This window comes from Cydia pomonella, chromosome 14 (genome assembly GCF_033807575.1).
Source record: "Cydia pomonella isolate Wapato2018A chromosome 14, ilCydPomo1, whole genome shotgun sequence".
In the NCBI taxonomy this organism is placed as follows: Eukaryota; Metazoa; Arthropoda; class Insecta; order Lepidoptera; family Tortricidae; genus Cydia; species Cydia pomonella.
Window position 1 is genome coordinate 5,965,931 of NC_084716.1, and position 16,269 is coordinate 5,982,199.

Below are 16,269 nucleotides of genomic sequence, written 5' to 3' on the forward strand. Positions count from 1 at the left end.
TGTGTAATAATGTCCTATAATATTTATTTATTTATTTATTATTTATTTAATAAATAAATATTATAGGACATTATTACACAAATTGGCTAAGTCCCACAGTAAGCTCAATAAGGCTTGTGTTGAGGGTACTTAGACAACGATATATATATATATTACATAAATATTTATAAATACTTAAATACATAGAAAACACCCATGACTCAGGAACAAATATCCATGCTTATCACACGAATAAATGCCCTTACCAGGATTTGAACCCGGGACCATCAGCTTCGTAGGCAGGGTCACTACCCACTAGGCCAAACCGGTCGTCAAATATAACAGAGAGCTTTTAAGTCGAGTACCAATATCGGGATAGTTGATATCGGGAGCTCGAAAACAATGCAGAAGGTAATCAATGTCCATATCCTGGTCAATATAAGTCCTATAGTTAAGTAATTGTTTGTGTTTCTAGACTGAAACGGTTGTTAGCGTTGGCGGGAAACCCGCACGTCGGAGGGGCGCTCGCCCGCTGCTCGTGTGGCCACGTCTGCTCACAGCGGAAACATCAGGTACGGGTCCATATTGGCTTGCATAAAAATTTAAGTCGTATCTTTGATACGTATAACAACTTGTGTCATAATCATCATTGCATCATATTATATTGTGTCATACATTTTTAGCCATAATATTTGATAGCAGTTGTCATATATTTTTTGTGCATACCTAACGAACCTAACCTAAAATTTTATGCGAATTAAATTTATGACTATTATTAAAATTAATACATAACTCATTTATGACAATAACCCAGTTATGCTCAGGTAAAATTCTGACTAAAGGTTTTTATGACTTACAATTTTATGCATACAGTGTTATGACACTAAAAAATATGATAAAAGTTGTTATGCGACCAGAGGGAGTCCCATCAGGTACATTTGACTACGTCCTTGCCAATATTGTTTCTCTTAGAACGCACGCTAGGCTCAGAACGCACTGCTGGAATATTATGAGGTGTGTTTAACAAACGAGAAGAGGTTTTATCTAGAGCTTACTCAGTCAGGCACAGAAACATGCTTATGCTGCCGCCATCAAAATTGAAAATGCACTCAAAAAGCACATACGTCATGGTAATAAAAATGTTCAATAAATTACCAGACAAACTTAGAAACGAAGAACCTCTACCCACCTCTCAACCTCTCTACCTTCATAAGACGTCTTAAACAATTAGTTGTCTTAAAATGTTATTATCAGGGATCGGAAACCGATATTTTTTGTATGGGAACGAAAACGGTATTTTTTCGTTCTTTGTTAATTATTTCATTTCTAATTGGGCAATCTAATAATACGAAGTCGTTATCTAAAAACACAACCGAGTCCTATATTTGGAGTATAAAATAAACCGAAATATATGTTTATTTCAAAGTTTTTCCAAAAAACCGGTTCCGATCCCTGGTTATTATACTATTACTGGGTACTTAGATGACAATTTAACTAATTTATATATAATTTATAGTATTTAATTTTATCATTCTAATATACTTTATTTATTACGAATTGACTATTATTCATTACTCTTATTATTTATATTTCCACTGCAACTACCAATTTAATCATATTTTGTTTTGAATAATTTTTTTTTAGTTTTAAACTATTTTTTACGACAGTGCTACGCCCTTGCACCAAATGATGTATAGGTAAAAAACTTAAGTCAGTCACCTGTTGTATGTAGTTGTGACGTGTTCGAATAGACAATACACGTTTAAAAGACACACACAAACAAAACAAATGTCTATTCGAACCATACGTCGGGGTTTTCGGTGCGGGAATGTTTTCTTGTATTTATAACTTCGTCTATTGTAAAATAATTACCAAACTATGAATTAAAAATAGATGGTAAGCTTCAAATGCGCTTAGAAATATTAAAATAGTATTAGTTTTTATAGTTTTAACCTGTTTTTTGGCTAGTGTAAAACATTCCCGCACCGAAAACCCCGGGGTATGATTCGAACACGTCACAACTACATACAACAGGTGACTTACTTAAGTTTTTTACCTATAACACCTTTTATAACCATGTTTTAGCATGAAATGTAATGTATATGAGTATTGTGTAAGTGCTTGTGTGTGTGGGCAGGCCAAGCCGCCGCTGGCGCCGGCGCGGCCCGAGCCGCTGTTCCGCCACCCCACGCCCATCGCGCCCAAGCCCGCCAGCGAGGTACCATACTATACTTTTTTATTTATTTCATCGTATGCCGTATTTACATAAACATTTCAAACGATATCCTCGTAAAGCCTTTAAAAAAATCAGTTTTTAATTGAAACATTGTTGTATAGCAAATTAAGATGAGTTTTATTTTATTGCTCCTTTTTTTGGTTTATAAATGTTGAGGTACATAGAAACGAAATGTACAGTCAGCTGCAGAGAGAGGTGACCCCCCTGCATACGACTAGTATATGCAAGGTCACCTCCCTCTGCATCTGACTGTACATTATAATGCACATTGGGCCTTATGAGGATAAATAGTGGAATTAAATAGTTATAAAATAAAATGTACATTCAGGGTCCCGAGCCCGCGCAAATATGCCTTTTCATACAAACGTACTCCTAATTTTCCTCTCTGGATGATAAAGTTATTGAAAATATTTTAACACAATTAGATGTATATCAACCATAGCTATGCCCCCTCGTTTGATTTTTTTTGGAATTTTAAATTATTACAAAAGTTGGTATTTAAAATGTATATGGAATTTGTTTTTGGCTCGCATTTCTTATTATAATCGGACAAAGTCATACGAAAGGGCATAGTTATGGTTAATATACATCAAATTTCATAAAAAATCTTTCTCACCTCAGCAGCTCGAACAAGCCTACTTTAGTCACTCGGGAGTGACGAAAGTGCAACTCTGCACTAGTACTCGACATGGGCACTTTATGTCAAAGTGACAAGGATTAAGTTCGAATACCGAAAAATCTTCGTTCAAATGTAACCTATATTTCCATGAAATAAAGTGCCCATGTCGGTGTGTCGGTAACTAGTGCAGCGTCGAGCACTAGTACTTCTACCTTACCTTTCAAGTTTTAAACCCCTTCGAACTATAATCAATCGTGTTTTATTTACGTTTTCCTCACGCCATCCCGCTATTCTGAAATGTTATTTCTATCGTGTGGTCTGCGCAACTTACGTGACTAATTATATGTAAATTCTTAGTAACTAGCCTACCATTGTAATAAATTCCCACTAAAATATGATACCGCTATTAAAATTATGATCTGAACTTGCTCGGGAGCTGACATAAGGTCAAGATCGTCTTTAATGAAGTTCCACATGATAATTTTAGCTCATTATGTGTAATCTACTCGTAAAAGTAGACTTTATACCTCAGGTATGTATGAATGATCTTTGATCGGCGATCTTCACTCCGGTGTCCGAGCGGGACATCCCTATATGCGTGTATAGAGCTGTCTCGCTCGCACATCAGCGTGCGTATCAGCATCAGTGTGATAACTAGAAATGTTCCGAATAGGGGTTTTGGCCGAATATCGAATATTTGGCCTCTCTCCCGGCCTAACCGCCGAATATTAAGCGACCGAATATTTTGAGTCACATTAATTTAAAGATAAAAGTTTCTTTATTGCACATAAATAAATAAATTAATTAATTAATATTATATGACATTATTACACAAATTGACTAAGTCCCACAGTAAGCTCAATAAGGCTTGTGTTGAGGGTACTTAGACAACGATATATATAATATATAAATATTTATAAATACTTAAATACATAGAAAACACCCATGACTCAGGAACAAATATCCATGCTCATCACACGAATACATGCCCTTACCAGGATTTGAACCCGGGACCATCAGCTTCGTAGGCAGGGTCACTACCCACTAGGCCAAACCGGTCGTCAAAAAAAACAAAAAACATATAAAAAGAAAAGTTACACAGAGATAACAGTAAGTATTAATAGTAATGCGCAAAGCAGTGTGTTCACAGACATTGACAACAGATATTTTGTATTCGGCCCAATACGGAATATTCGGCAAAGTGGCCGAATAGGCCGAATTACCGAATATTTGCCGAATATTCGTGGCATCCCTAGTGATAACCGCGTTATATATTAGACATAATTTTCAGTATGACACGTGCAAACATGAACAATAATCATGCTCTCTCACGTACAGACGTTATCATAAAGGTAATTGTTTATATCGCGTACAATTACAACCTGTACAGTAATAAGTATAGCATAAAAATAGATACTATACAATGTAAGCAAATTGCTATCAATTTACTTACTTTGTATATAGTTACATAAAAACAATTTTTTATTACAATTAAATATACAACGTGGCCAAAAAATATGTGCATTCCCGTTGCCAGGCAGGTTTTGGGCTTATACTGAGCAACTTTTAGTATTGGACCAACCCCAAAATAGCGAAAAAAAAATCTGACTGCCTCATACATTTTAGCTGGTCCATTTTCTATGGGAGGGTACAAAACTTTTTCGCGATTTCGGGGTTGGGCCCATAGCAAAAGTTGCTCAGTATAAACCCAAAACCTCCCTGGCAACGGAACTTTTGGCCACCTTGTATACTCATGATGTTGACAGCTAATTTACAAAGTGCGCCCGTGTTTAAATATGTAGATGAATAAATATAAATTTATGGACAATCTTAGAAGACTTGCTGTGCGCCGCTTACGACTTGCTAAAGCTCGAAAATCATTTATTGGACAAGCAGTACATTTCTACAAGAAAATTCCAAATCATATTATTAATTTGCCAGATTATAAATTCAAATTGAAAAATCGTACTATAAAGCCAAATAACAACCAAAAAAGCCAAATTGTTACGAAACGTTCAAAAATGCACCCATTTTTGATCCTAGTTCGTTGTAACGCAACTAATTACGGAGTGTAATAAAAATCATCTTTGTAATTTTTTATATAATTTTAATTTCATGTTATCTAATAATCTCATAGTTAATTATATTCAGTTTGCATATTTTGTAATTAAAATATTCATTCAAATGTATAAATTCAATAATGTTTCAAATCTCTATTCAAATTCTAGCATGGCAATTTTATATTCAAAACTTTGACAGTTTACAGAGCTTTCAAAAACTTACGGTTATTGTCCAATCCCCCAACGACTATTCACTTTGTCACCTTTTTGTACTTGTTAAGGCATATATTTGTGCGTTTGTGTGCCTTGCAACGAAAGCAGTGCACCTCGAACTTGTTTCGGATTTAACAAAAGAGGCTTACATTGCAGCCTTGCGCAGATTCACTGCACGCCGGGGTAAGCCGCAGACAATATTCTCTGATAATGGCACGACTTTTCAAGGTACTTGTAACGAATTCGCAAAAATTCTAAATGCATCGTCCTCATCAGAGGTCGCCGAAGGTATCAAGTTTTCTTTTATACCGGCTTATGCACCACACTTTGGCGGTTTATGGGAATCTGTCATAAAATCGGTTAAACATCACCTCCGCCGGGTACTTGACCAAACACACATGACATACGAAGAGATGTCTACTCTGCTGATCCAGATTGAGGCAATTTTAAACTCAAGGCCGCTGACTCCAATGTCAGACGACCCAAATGACCTTTGCCCCCTAACTCCTTCCCACCTCCTCATAGGGCGATCCACAAATTTCGTGCCACACCCACAGATCACAGCTTCCAAGATTTCATCACTCCAACGTTGGAAACGCATTGAGCTGCTCAAACAGCAATTCTGGCACCGTTTTTCCAACGAGTACATCCTCTGGCTTCAACAGAAGACAAAATGGCATTCATCCGCAGGAGCACTCCAGGAAGGCGGTCTGGTTGTCGTCAAGGATAGAACTCTGCCTCCCCTCCTCTGGCAACTCGGTCGAGTCGACCGAGTGATTCATGGCAGTGACGGTGTCGCACGCGTGGCAGACATAAAGACAAAGCGAGGAGTCATCCGACGGGCTTTCAACAACATCTGTCCTCTTCCTGTCGACACATAATTGAAGCTTGATTGCTTCAAGGCCGGGAGCATGTTACGAATCGTTCAAAAATGGACTCATTTTTGATCCTTTATTCGTTAGGTTAAGTCATTAATGTTTGCTATTAAAAATCAATATTTTTTTTATATAATTTAATTTAATGTATCCAAATATTCTAATAATTAATTTCATTCAGATTGCATATTTTTTAATTAAAATATTCAATGAAATGTTTAATTCAATCGTTGCTCAATGTCTTTATGTTCTAATTTAAATATGTCAATTTTGTGTTAAAAACGTTGACAGTTTACAGAGCTTTCAAAAACTTACGGTTATTGTCCAATTCCCCAACGACTATTCACTTTGCCACTTCTTGTATTTTTTTGATTTTTTGCAATTTGGAATCCATATACGTAATTTGGATTTTACATGGTCCTTACGAAGCCTCTGAATTACGAGAAGGCAAGATTGTGGCATCGAGTCGTGCTCCACATATTCAACGGTTCCAGTGAAGCCGTGGGTCATCCAGGTTGGCGTAGGGCACATCCAGCTACGTGCAAGTTCCAGAGCTGACACTCATCGCGTCCCAGCAGTCAGGATCAACGACGAGTGGATACAGCATCGACGAACACACGGAGCATCCCATTGCAGTGGGAATCCAGCCGTAACCGGAGTCAGTTACGGAATCCAGCCCATCCAGCACCAACCAGACCAGTCCAGGAGCATCCAGTGGGGATCAACATCAACCAACATTGCAGTTGAATGAGACAGCAGTGCTCTTCAGATCCAGAGGCAGTCAGCACAGAAGGAACAAGCACGAAATTGTGAGATCGTTCCATTTCCTTTCAATTCACATTTCCTTTGTTTTTTGTTGTAGCTGCATCATCCATACATTTCAACCATATCCATATCCATATTCAGTTCAACCATATCCATTATTCATTACTTTTCCATCCAGTGCAGAAAGTAGATTCATTGTCTTCATTGCCATCATTTGATCAGTAGCAAGTAGATATTCAAAAGTATTCATTAGCGGTATTCATAATTGTAGGCAGATATAACCTCTTAGCACATTTCACAGTAATATTAAGATTTCATTTCACAATTTCACTTCCAACTTGATATCTAACAGTTCATTAATCACAATATACATTAACTAATCAATTCAATAGTCTAATTTCAATTTAAAACCATTATAACTTCACCAGCACACGTTAATCGATCAATTTTTATAGTAAACTGCAGTGTGCCGAGAAGGCGTAAACAAAGTGATTAAGTGGTTACATAACTTTATTGCATCTCGCATCTGCATTGCATAAAAGTAAAGCGCCTAGTTCTTTCGCATTGCAAATTCTGTTTAAAGATAATTTCAAATTTGTTTGGAGTAGGGTCATTAATTAATTCACATTTTTTCACAATGTCTTCTGAACAAAATTTACATAAACTTAATTACAAGCGTGGGATTATTAAAGGCAAACTTAATGCCTTTCAGAAGTTCGTTTCGAATGTAGCAGCCGAGCCGCAATTGAGTGATTTGCAGCTTGCCGAGTTACAGTTAAGATTTGACAATACAGAGCCTTTATACGATGAATTTAATGCATTACAGACAGACGTCGAGATTTTGTCTGCGTCTGCAAGCGAAGGGGATATCGGAGAGGAGTGGACTCTCTTCGAAGATACCTACTTCGCGAGCATGTCGTCTGCGCAAGTGCTAATTCAAAAACATTCGAGGCGTAATTTTCCCGTCAATGTCTCGGAGGTAAGCTCTGCTAGTACCGTTGTCAGGGCACACAATTCAGACTTCATCAATTTACCAAAAATCAATTCACATGACATACCGTCAGATTCAATTCAGTCAAAGCAAAACGTTTGTGTGGAGCAGTCTTTAAAGACCGATCCTGACGATCAATTCAATGTTTCAATGCAGTTGAAGGAGTCGCCTGAGGTTCTTGGGGACTCATATCAACGTCCTCCGGTAACGTCTCTTTCAATAGAGCGTCGCTTAGAAAGCAATCCAGATAGGGGATCAATCGTTGATTTGCCAGAAATGGCAGAGCAATCTCATGTTGTCAATCAACAACCAGAAAACACATTCACACGGTCTCCTCCGTTTCACGGTGATGGCAAACTCATTTGTGTGGGGGGAAGACTGAGCAACTTCAGCTACAATTATGAGCCCAGTCATCCAGTGTTGCTCAGTTTAATATTCAAGTTTTATAACAGCGCGTTCTTGCGTGGTGATCTGGTCAAGATATCCAGCCAAAACAGTACTATTTCAGCGTCTGTGTGTCTTGCAACGGAAGCAGCACACCTCGTACTTTATTCAGATTTTAATAAACATGTTCAAATTGCAGCCTTGCGCCGACTCATTGCGCACCGGGGTAACCCGCAGACAATATTGTTTGATAATGCATCAACGTCACCAAAGGTAACCGAATGCATCCAGTTTTCTTTCACACCGGTTTCACAGCACATGATATATGAAGGGATGTCTGCTTTTCTGTTTCCAATTCAGGCAATTTTAAGTCCCATAACTCCTTCCCATTTCCTCACAGGGCGATCCACAATTTTCATGTCTCACGCACAGATTGCTGACTCCAGGACTTCATCAATTCCATATTCGTGGCAGTCATCAACAGGAGAGATCATGGACGGCGTTCTGGTTGTCGTGACGGATAAAACTGCCTTCTCTCGGTCGAGTCATCCGAGGCATCCATGGCAGCGACGGGTCCGCACGCGGAGCACAGCATATACAGACGAAGATAGGAGGCCACCCGACGGGGTAGTAAACAACATCTCTCCTCTCGCTTCAAGACCAACAATTGAAGTTCTCAGACTTCAAGGCCGGGAGCATGTTACGAAACGTTCAAAAATGCACCCATTTTTGATCCTAGTTCGTTGTAACGCAACTAATTACGGAGTGTAATAAAAATCATCTTTGTAATTTTTTATATAATTTTAATTTCATGTTATCTAATAATCTCATAGTTAATTATATTCAGTTTGCATATTTTGTAATTAAAATATTCATTCAAATGTATAAATTCAATAATGTTTCAAATCTCTATTCAAATTCTAGCATGGCAATTTTATATTCAAAACTTTGACAGTTTACAGAGCTTTCAAAAACTTACGGTTATTGTCCAATCCCCCAACGACTATTCACTTTGTCACCTTTTTGTATTTTGTAATTTTGGAAGTAAACCAGCGTTTATACTATACAGTCCACTCTTATTTATCACCTCGACAACACCTGAGACCAGCGAAGATTTTACACAAATAAATAACTTAACCTAAGTGTATTTCTACCAATGTAATTAATTATCTTAAGATAAAGTGATATATGTATAATGTAAAGTGATTAATTGAACTGTTTGACGTGTAAATATGTTGTGTTTATAAATACCTAAACGAAATGAAATGAAATGAAATGAAAGTGTCAGATTATTTGGAAGAAAAAGACGTATGGGATAATTGTATTTGTTAATTGTATTACTCAAGTAATTAAAAATGTTATAGGTTTAAGGAAAAAATGTGCGATAATTGACGGACATAAGTGTATCTTTGTATTGGGAGCGTGCAAAGTGGGTGGTGGGGGAAGCCGGAACGATCACAGCGCTTGATGTGGCTAAATATGGCAAAAAAGCTACGTGTGTTTCTGTCAATTCCCATACTATTCCGTTATTTTTTCACGTTTTTTATTTTAACATCATATTTACGATAAAAATAGGTCACGATAGCTGATAAATGGTAAACTGCAATAATACTGGACGAAACTGTAATAAGTAGTGAACTTTATATATTTCCAACATCGAGCTAGAAATTAGGCTTTTATATCATATAGTATTATACCAGGCTTACCAACGTAACGGCTAAACATTTTATCTAGTTTATGTCAACGCAGAGTTTTGCTTGGATGTTAATAAAATAGTATGGCTAATACAGTGTAATAAGAAAATTAAAAAAAAAATTGAAATTGAAGTTGCAGGCGTACATAGGCGGCGGAGACTGCTTACCATCAGGCGGGCCGTATGCTTGTAACTCCGCATGGCATCTGCAATGGCAAAGTGTGTCAATGTCGTCAATAATGTTAAATTTATATGAAAATATGACGTTTATACTAACACTACCACACTTTGCTCTATTGAAGTCGGTGTAAAACTAGCTATTATAACTTAGATGGACTCTAGCTGTCCAATCACATGGTACATAATTACATACATAATCTCCCCGATTTGATCAGAGAAAGTCCGCCTAGGTCTACCCCTTCCAACTCCCTCTTTTACAAATTTTAATAATAGAAATAAAAATAAGTTTTTGCCAAAAAAAATGGTCAGAGTTTGGTCTCAGATAACAAATTCAACCTATATTCGTGGTACAGATGCTTATCCCTGTATCCGGTTTGTAACTTTATGGCCGACAATCCCTTATTTCCCGGCCTCTATAGTAATGTATTGTCGATTGGACACAGCCGCCGCTATCGATGTCACTATCGGACCTGCCCCGCTGGCGCCGCGGCCGACCGCGCGCCGCCGACCGCCGCGTCGTGGTGCAACGTCTGCTGCCCTTGTTACCGAAGCTGCCTCCACCTAGCAGTCAGTATACATTTGTTCACCCTTTCACGTTTATGCTGATGCAAGAGATTTTGGTATTGGTGCTTTGTTAATACAGAATATCATCGTTAAAGACGCCAAGCATGAGGATTACCTTATATTATAGAATCGATATAACATATCACTGAAACCATCGATGTAAGTATCACTAACTGGATTCACAATTAGCCGAAAAAAATGGCCCCATAAAAGTAATGCTCGAACGGCTTGGGCACGACTTTTGCTCCCAGTCTCGTTTCGGCCGTCGACAACGACAATTGTCAAACATGACGAACTGTTCTGTGAAAAAATGCGCTTATAATAGCAAAAAACAAGAAAAAAAGGACGGCGTATATTTCTTTCAGTGACTTCTATGGATATTTTAACAGAACTAATGTGAATTAGTCGTAATTTCATGGTATTTAATCATTCATTCACTCGCTATTCAATTTTACGTTTATAACAATGATCAACTTACGAAAACGTCGTTTAATATTGAACACTTTATGTATTCAATGTTTTAAAATGTGCGTTTGCAAATTTATCACTTAAATTGTATCGCATTATGTTTACTTTCGTATGAAATACTTACCTTGACAAAAATTATAAACAAACGTTATTAGCATCTACTATGCATTTCCTAATGTCAGTTTGCTCCATATATATTTTGACATTGGGCGTTCAATTTTTCGTCAATCATGAGTACTTATACGTTTTGTTCGCCTTCTATGTGCATGCTAATGCAAGAGGTTTTGGTATTGGTACTTTTTTAACACAGAATATCATTGCTAATAACGCCAAGCCACGAGGATTACTTTATATTATAGAATGGATATAACATATCACCGAAACAGCAGCTCTCTTTTTCTGAAGATTTTGCAATCGAACATTCTAGTACGTACTTAGCATTTTACTACACAGTATTCGTCATCCATTCGTTTGGGTGTGTTATTGAACCTCCCTAGCTGTGGCGTGATGTGTTGGTTGCCTATCCAGTAAGGATTATGTGTACTGGTTATTTGATGATGGTAAGCCAAATAGCGAGTATACATGTTGCCATTAACTGTCCCAGTCTAGTAGTAGCAGCTATTCTCAAATTGTTCGTGGAGACCAAACTGACATCAGTCTGATAATAATTAAAATAACATCGAATAATAATTCAGTTAATATTACTGTAAAAGCGATTATAATATTTAAAAAAAATATAATTATAATATATAATAATATTTAAGATTTAATTTTCACTTGTCCTTGCACTTTTTTCACTAGTGATTTGTCAAAATTACCCGTGAAATCGGGGCGGAGTATGGTAATTAGAGTAGTTAAATTAATATTTGTATTAATTAATTTTCTTACAGACCTGATCCCGGTGAAGATCGTCCCGAATTCGCCACCGGTGCCGCCGCGTATCTTGCCCAAGCCACCGCCTACATCCACCAACGAGTAAGTGTACCCACCATTTTCACACCAGTAAAAATGAACCGAGATTTGAATTTCGAACGTGAATTAAGAGCAAAGTGAAAGACCGCTTCTCCATATAAAAGTAGTGCCCATTTTCCTCTCTGAATATTTCCTGAAAAATATTTTTACACAATTTGATGCATTTCAATTTAGGTTATACATTTGAGTTAACAGTGAAAATCAAATTGCGAACATTACTTGGAACTCAAAATCATAAAAAAAAATAAAAAAAGGAAAATGAAGGGGCAAAGCTAATTGCAACACCAGATATTTTATAAATATTTTAATAGGCTTCTTAAAAAAAAAAGTTCCTCTACGCGGTTTGTTGCGAGGTCTTCCCACGAGTCGCAGTTGATATTAAACGCAACCATGTCGCGCTTTACGCAGTCTGTAAATTGGAATAATGGGCGTCCCACGTTGCGCTTGCATAATGCAACCGTCTCTGTTTGAGTAGCTCAAAACAGCTAGGAAGTTGAGCAACCTTCAGCACAATTTCGCCTTTTAAGAGGTCGCGAAACCCATGATAGGTCTTAGTGTCAAGACTTGGCCCGAAAACGGGCAATAAAACACATGCGCGATGAGGGTCGCCTCGGTGCGGACCCTCAGTCTACGTGCCGTAAATGTTGGCGGTTATGGCGTTCAAGAATCGGTTTATATAGCCACGAGCGGCGCTATCACTAGATTATAGATGCTGCTTAAATAAATAAATATAAATAAATATTATACGACATTATTACACAAATTGACTAAGTCCCACAGTAAGCTCAATAAGGCTTGTGTTGAGGGTACTTAGACAACGATATATATAATATAAATACTTAAATACATAGAAAACACCCATGACTCAGGAACAAATATCCATGCTCATCACACGAATAAATGCCCTTACCAGGATTTGAACCCGGGCCCATCAGCTTCGTAGGCAGGGTCACTACCCACTAGGCCAAACCGGTCGTCGCCGATAATAATTTGTAAAGATGTACAAAGCCTGATGATGAATAAGCAGAGAGTCAAATGGGGACTATAATTGTATGGAGAAGCCGTAGTATACTTTCGTATTTAAAAAAATCAAAAATACTGGTCTAAAAATATTCTTCGCTATAGATACTGGGACTTAGGTTTATATTTGCTTGCAGCCTGTCACTCTTCTACGTGCTGAGCGAGTCGAACGGTCAATTCTTCTTTCATGATGGCGACCGCCGCATACCCATTTCGGCGCAGGACGATAATGAAGAAAGTATTAACAGTGAGTATTTCACTGACAATTAGTGGAGATTTTATCTTATGTCAATAAGTTTCACATGTATTTTATTGTTGGAGAGATTTGAGTTCATACATTGACACATGACAAAATCGACTGTAAAATCGTTTATAATGGCTAGATTTGACAAACCATACTGTCGGTAGTTGAGAATTGTGCACCCACCCTAGATTATTAATAAACAGTCTTGAAGTCCAACTCGAGTATCATTGACGCCTACCCTGACATGGCGCAGCCGGAAATTATTTAAATGGTTCAAACAAAGATAAAATAGTATAAAAAGTTATAATATTTAATTAACAGGACTCAGTTGTTTATATACTAAAATGGAAACAGTGCTTACGCCTCCGTTACCGTTTACTTATGATCAAAGTTTATTGAACATTACTACGGGCAGTTTAAGTGATAGTTGGAAAAAATGGAGTAAGGGATTTACAATATATTTCGACGCGTGTGAACTTTCTAAAAAAACATCGGCCATACAAATAAATATATTGCTTCATATAGTGGGTGAACAGTGCAGGGAATTGTATGAACAACTAAATGTGAAGTGTACTACGGTAGAACAGGTTTTGGACGAATTTAAAAAATATTTTGATCAAAAGAAAAACTTAACGGTTGAGAGGCATCGATTTTTTACGCGAAATCAGGCAGAAAGTGAAACAATTGAACAATATGTGTTTGATTTAAAGAAATTATCAACTTCATGTGAGTTTGGAACTTTATGTGATTCCTTAATTAAGGATAGGTTGATATGTGGCATCGCGAGCAAAGCTATTCGGGAGAGATTATTACGTGAAGCCGACTTGACTTTAGAACAAGCTATGGAGATTTGTCGAGCGGCTATAGTATCTAAAGTGTATTCGGAAAAAATTGTTGAAGACTCGCAAGAGAAATCGGTACATAACATAACGACGGGTGACAACAACAATTCATTGCAAGATAATAATGTATGGCAAATATCACAAAGAGGAGGTTACGGTCGCGGCCGTGGACGGTTCGCGGGGTCGCGAGGCGGCCGTGGCGCCGGGCGCGGCGCGGGAGCTTGGAGCAGGAGCGGTTGGCGCGCGCAGGACTCGACCGTGTCGGCGCGAGCGGCGGCTGGCGCGGGCGGGAGCGCCGCTGGTGCTCGTAGTGCGGCGCATAATGTGTATAATAACGGTACTCGTTGTTGTAACAAATGTGGTACAACGCACGGAAACTATGCGTGCCCAGCGTATGGGAAACGTTGTTTACGGTGTTCGCGCATGAATCACTTTTCGCGTATGTGTGGCGTATATCAAATTGAGGAGTCGGACCAACAGGTAATATATTGTCTTAATAATGAGATAGATGAATGGTCGATTGTTTTAAATATTAATAGCCATAATTTAAGGTTTAAACTTGATACGGGAGCCGAAGTTAATGTTTTGCCATTACGCTACTTATCTCAAGTTGGTTTAAGCAAAGAAAATTTAATGGTTACCACGTCGCGGCTTCACGGTTATTCTGGAAAGAACTTGGAAGTTCTAGGCAAATGTTTTTTGAAAGTGGTATATAAAGATAATGTATATTTTTTGGAATTTAAAGTGGTGGATGTGCCGTCCTCTCCTGTATTAGGTAAATATGATTGCAAGGTAATGAATTTGGTTAAAAGAGTATTTGCAGTGAGTGAAATGGAGCAATTGAACTCTCCGGCTTTTGTTACGGAATATAAAGATGTATTTCAGGGTATAGATTGTTTGCCTGGTAGTTATACAATTAGAGTGAATCGCGAATGCAAGCCTGTGGTGCACGCTCCAAGAAAGGTACCAATACCATTGCGAGAAAAACTAAAGGCAAAGTTAGAAGATATGGAGCGACAAGATATCATAGCAAAGGTTGAGGGCCCTACTGATTGGGTCAACAGCATGACTATCGTAAAAAAACCAAATGGAGATCTTAGGATATGTTTAGACCCGAAAGAATTGAATCAAGCTATAAAACGAGAACACTTTAGGTTGCCTACGTTAGACGAAATAGTTTCGAATTTGTCAGGGGCTCAGTATTTTAGCACACTAGATGCTACTAAAGGGATGGTTTCCTTAGGTCGCGTGGTCCGATCGACTAGTCCGATCAATCGGAATACGAAGTTTTTTTTTCCTGTTGGCTCGATTGATCGGACTATAAAGACTTAGAAAATCCTGTCAGTCCTACTATCGGTGTAATGGGATTTTAAAAGTTCGTCTAGTTCGATCGATCGAACCACGAGGACGTTTTTTTTCCTGTTGCATCGACTGATCGGACGTAACCGTAGACTAATAATAACCGTAGATAATTCCGCGTCGAAAAGCTAGCCATACACGGACGGTTTTGCCCGTCGGATCAGCCCGCCAGATGTACCGCCAGCGGGCACATCCGTGCGTGTGTGTCGAGAAATATAGATACGGATCTGCCCGCCGGGCACCCGTCCGCAGGCAAATCCGTCGGTGTGTGGTGAGATATAGCCACGGATGTGCCCGATCCGACGGGCAAAACCGTTCGTGTATGGCTAATTAAAGTGAGAAAACACTTTTGAGATGTTGGTAGATTACAAAAGTAACCATGAAAGTACCGGTCGGACAAACAGGAAAAATAAAAATTGTGTGATCGGATTAAGAGGATTTTTCAAGGTCTCGTGGTTCGATCGATCGAACTAGACGAACTTTTAAAATCCCATTACACCAATAGTAGGACTGACAGGATTTTCTAAGTCTTTATAGTCCGATCAATCGAGCCAACAGGAAAAAAAAAACTTCGTATTCCGATTGATCGGACTAGTCGATCGGACCACGCGACCTAAGGGAATGGTTTTTGGCAAGTAAAAATAGAAAATAGTGATCTTTGCACTTTTAATACACCGTTTGGGAGATATAAGTTTCTACGTATGCCCTATGGAATATCGTCTGCGTGTGAGGTTTTCCATCGCAAAATATATGAGAATTTTGACGATATCGAAGGAGTTTGTATGTACGTAGATGACATTTTAGT

At 38.2% G+C, this 16,269-nt stretch overlaps 2 protein-coding genes across 4 annotated transcripts in view; both read left to right on the top strand.

The window, feature by feature from the left end:
- LOC133525256 (protein cramped) overlaps positions 1-16,269 on the top strand; it is a 90,843-nt gene that overhangs the window by 52,058 nt on the left and 22,516 nt on the right. For 2 of the 3 annotated variants that reach the window (XM_061861546.1, XM_061861547.1), the window contains exons 14-18: positions 455-551; positions 2,117-2,197; positions 10,439-10,562; positions 11,918-12,002; positions 13,157-13,266. In XM_061861546.1, the coding sequence (XP_061717530.1) occupies positions 455-551; positions 2,117-2,197; positions 10,439-10,562; positions 11,918-12,002; positions 13,157-13,266 (497 nt within the window). Of the gene's footprint in view, positions 1-454; positions 552-2,116; positions 2,198-10,438; positions 10,563-11,917; positions 12,003-13,156; positions 13,315-16,269 lie in introns of all 3 variants that reach the window. The other variant, XM_061861548.1, reaches the window with a different exon arrangement.
- Positions 13,400-16,080, top strand: LOC133525258 (uncharacterized). Its single transcript, XM_061861551.1, has one exon. The coding sequence runs from the start codon at positions 13,608-13,610 to the stop codon at positions 15,435-15,437; it is 1,830 nt and encodes a 609-aa protein (XP_061717535.1). The 5' UTR covers positions 13,400-13,607; the 3' UTR covers positions 15,438-16,080.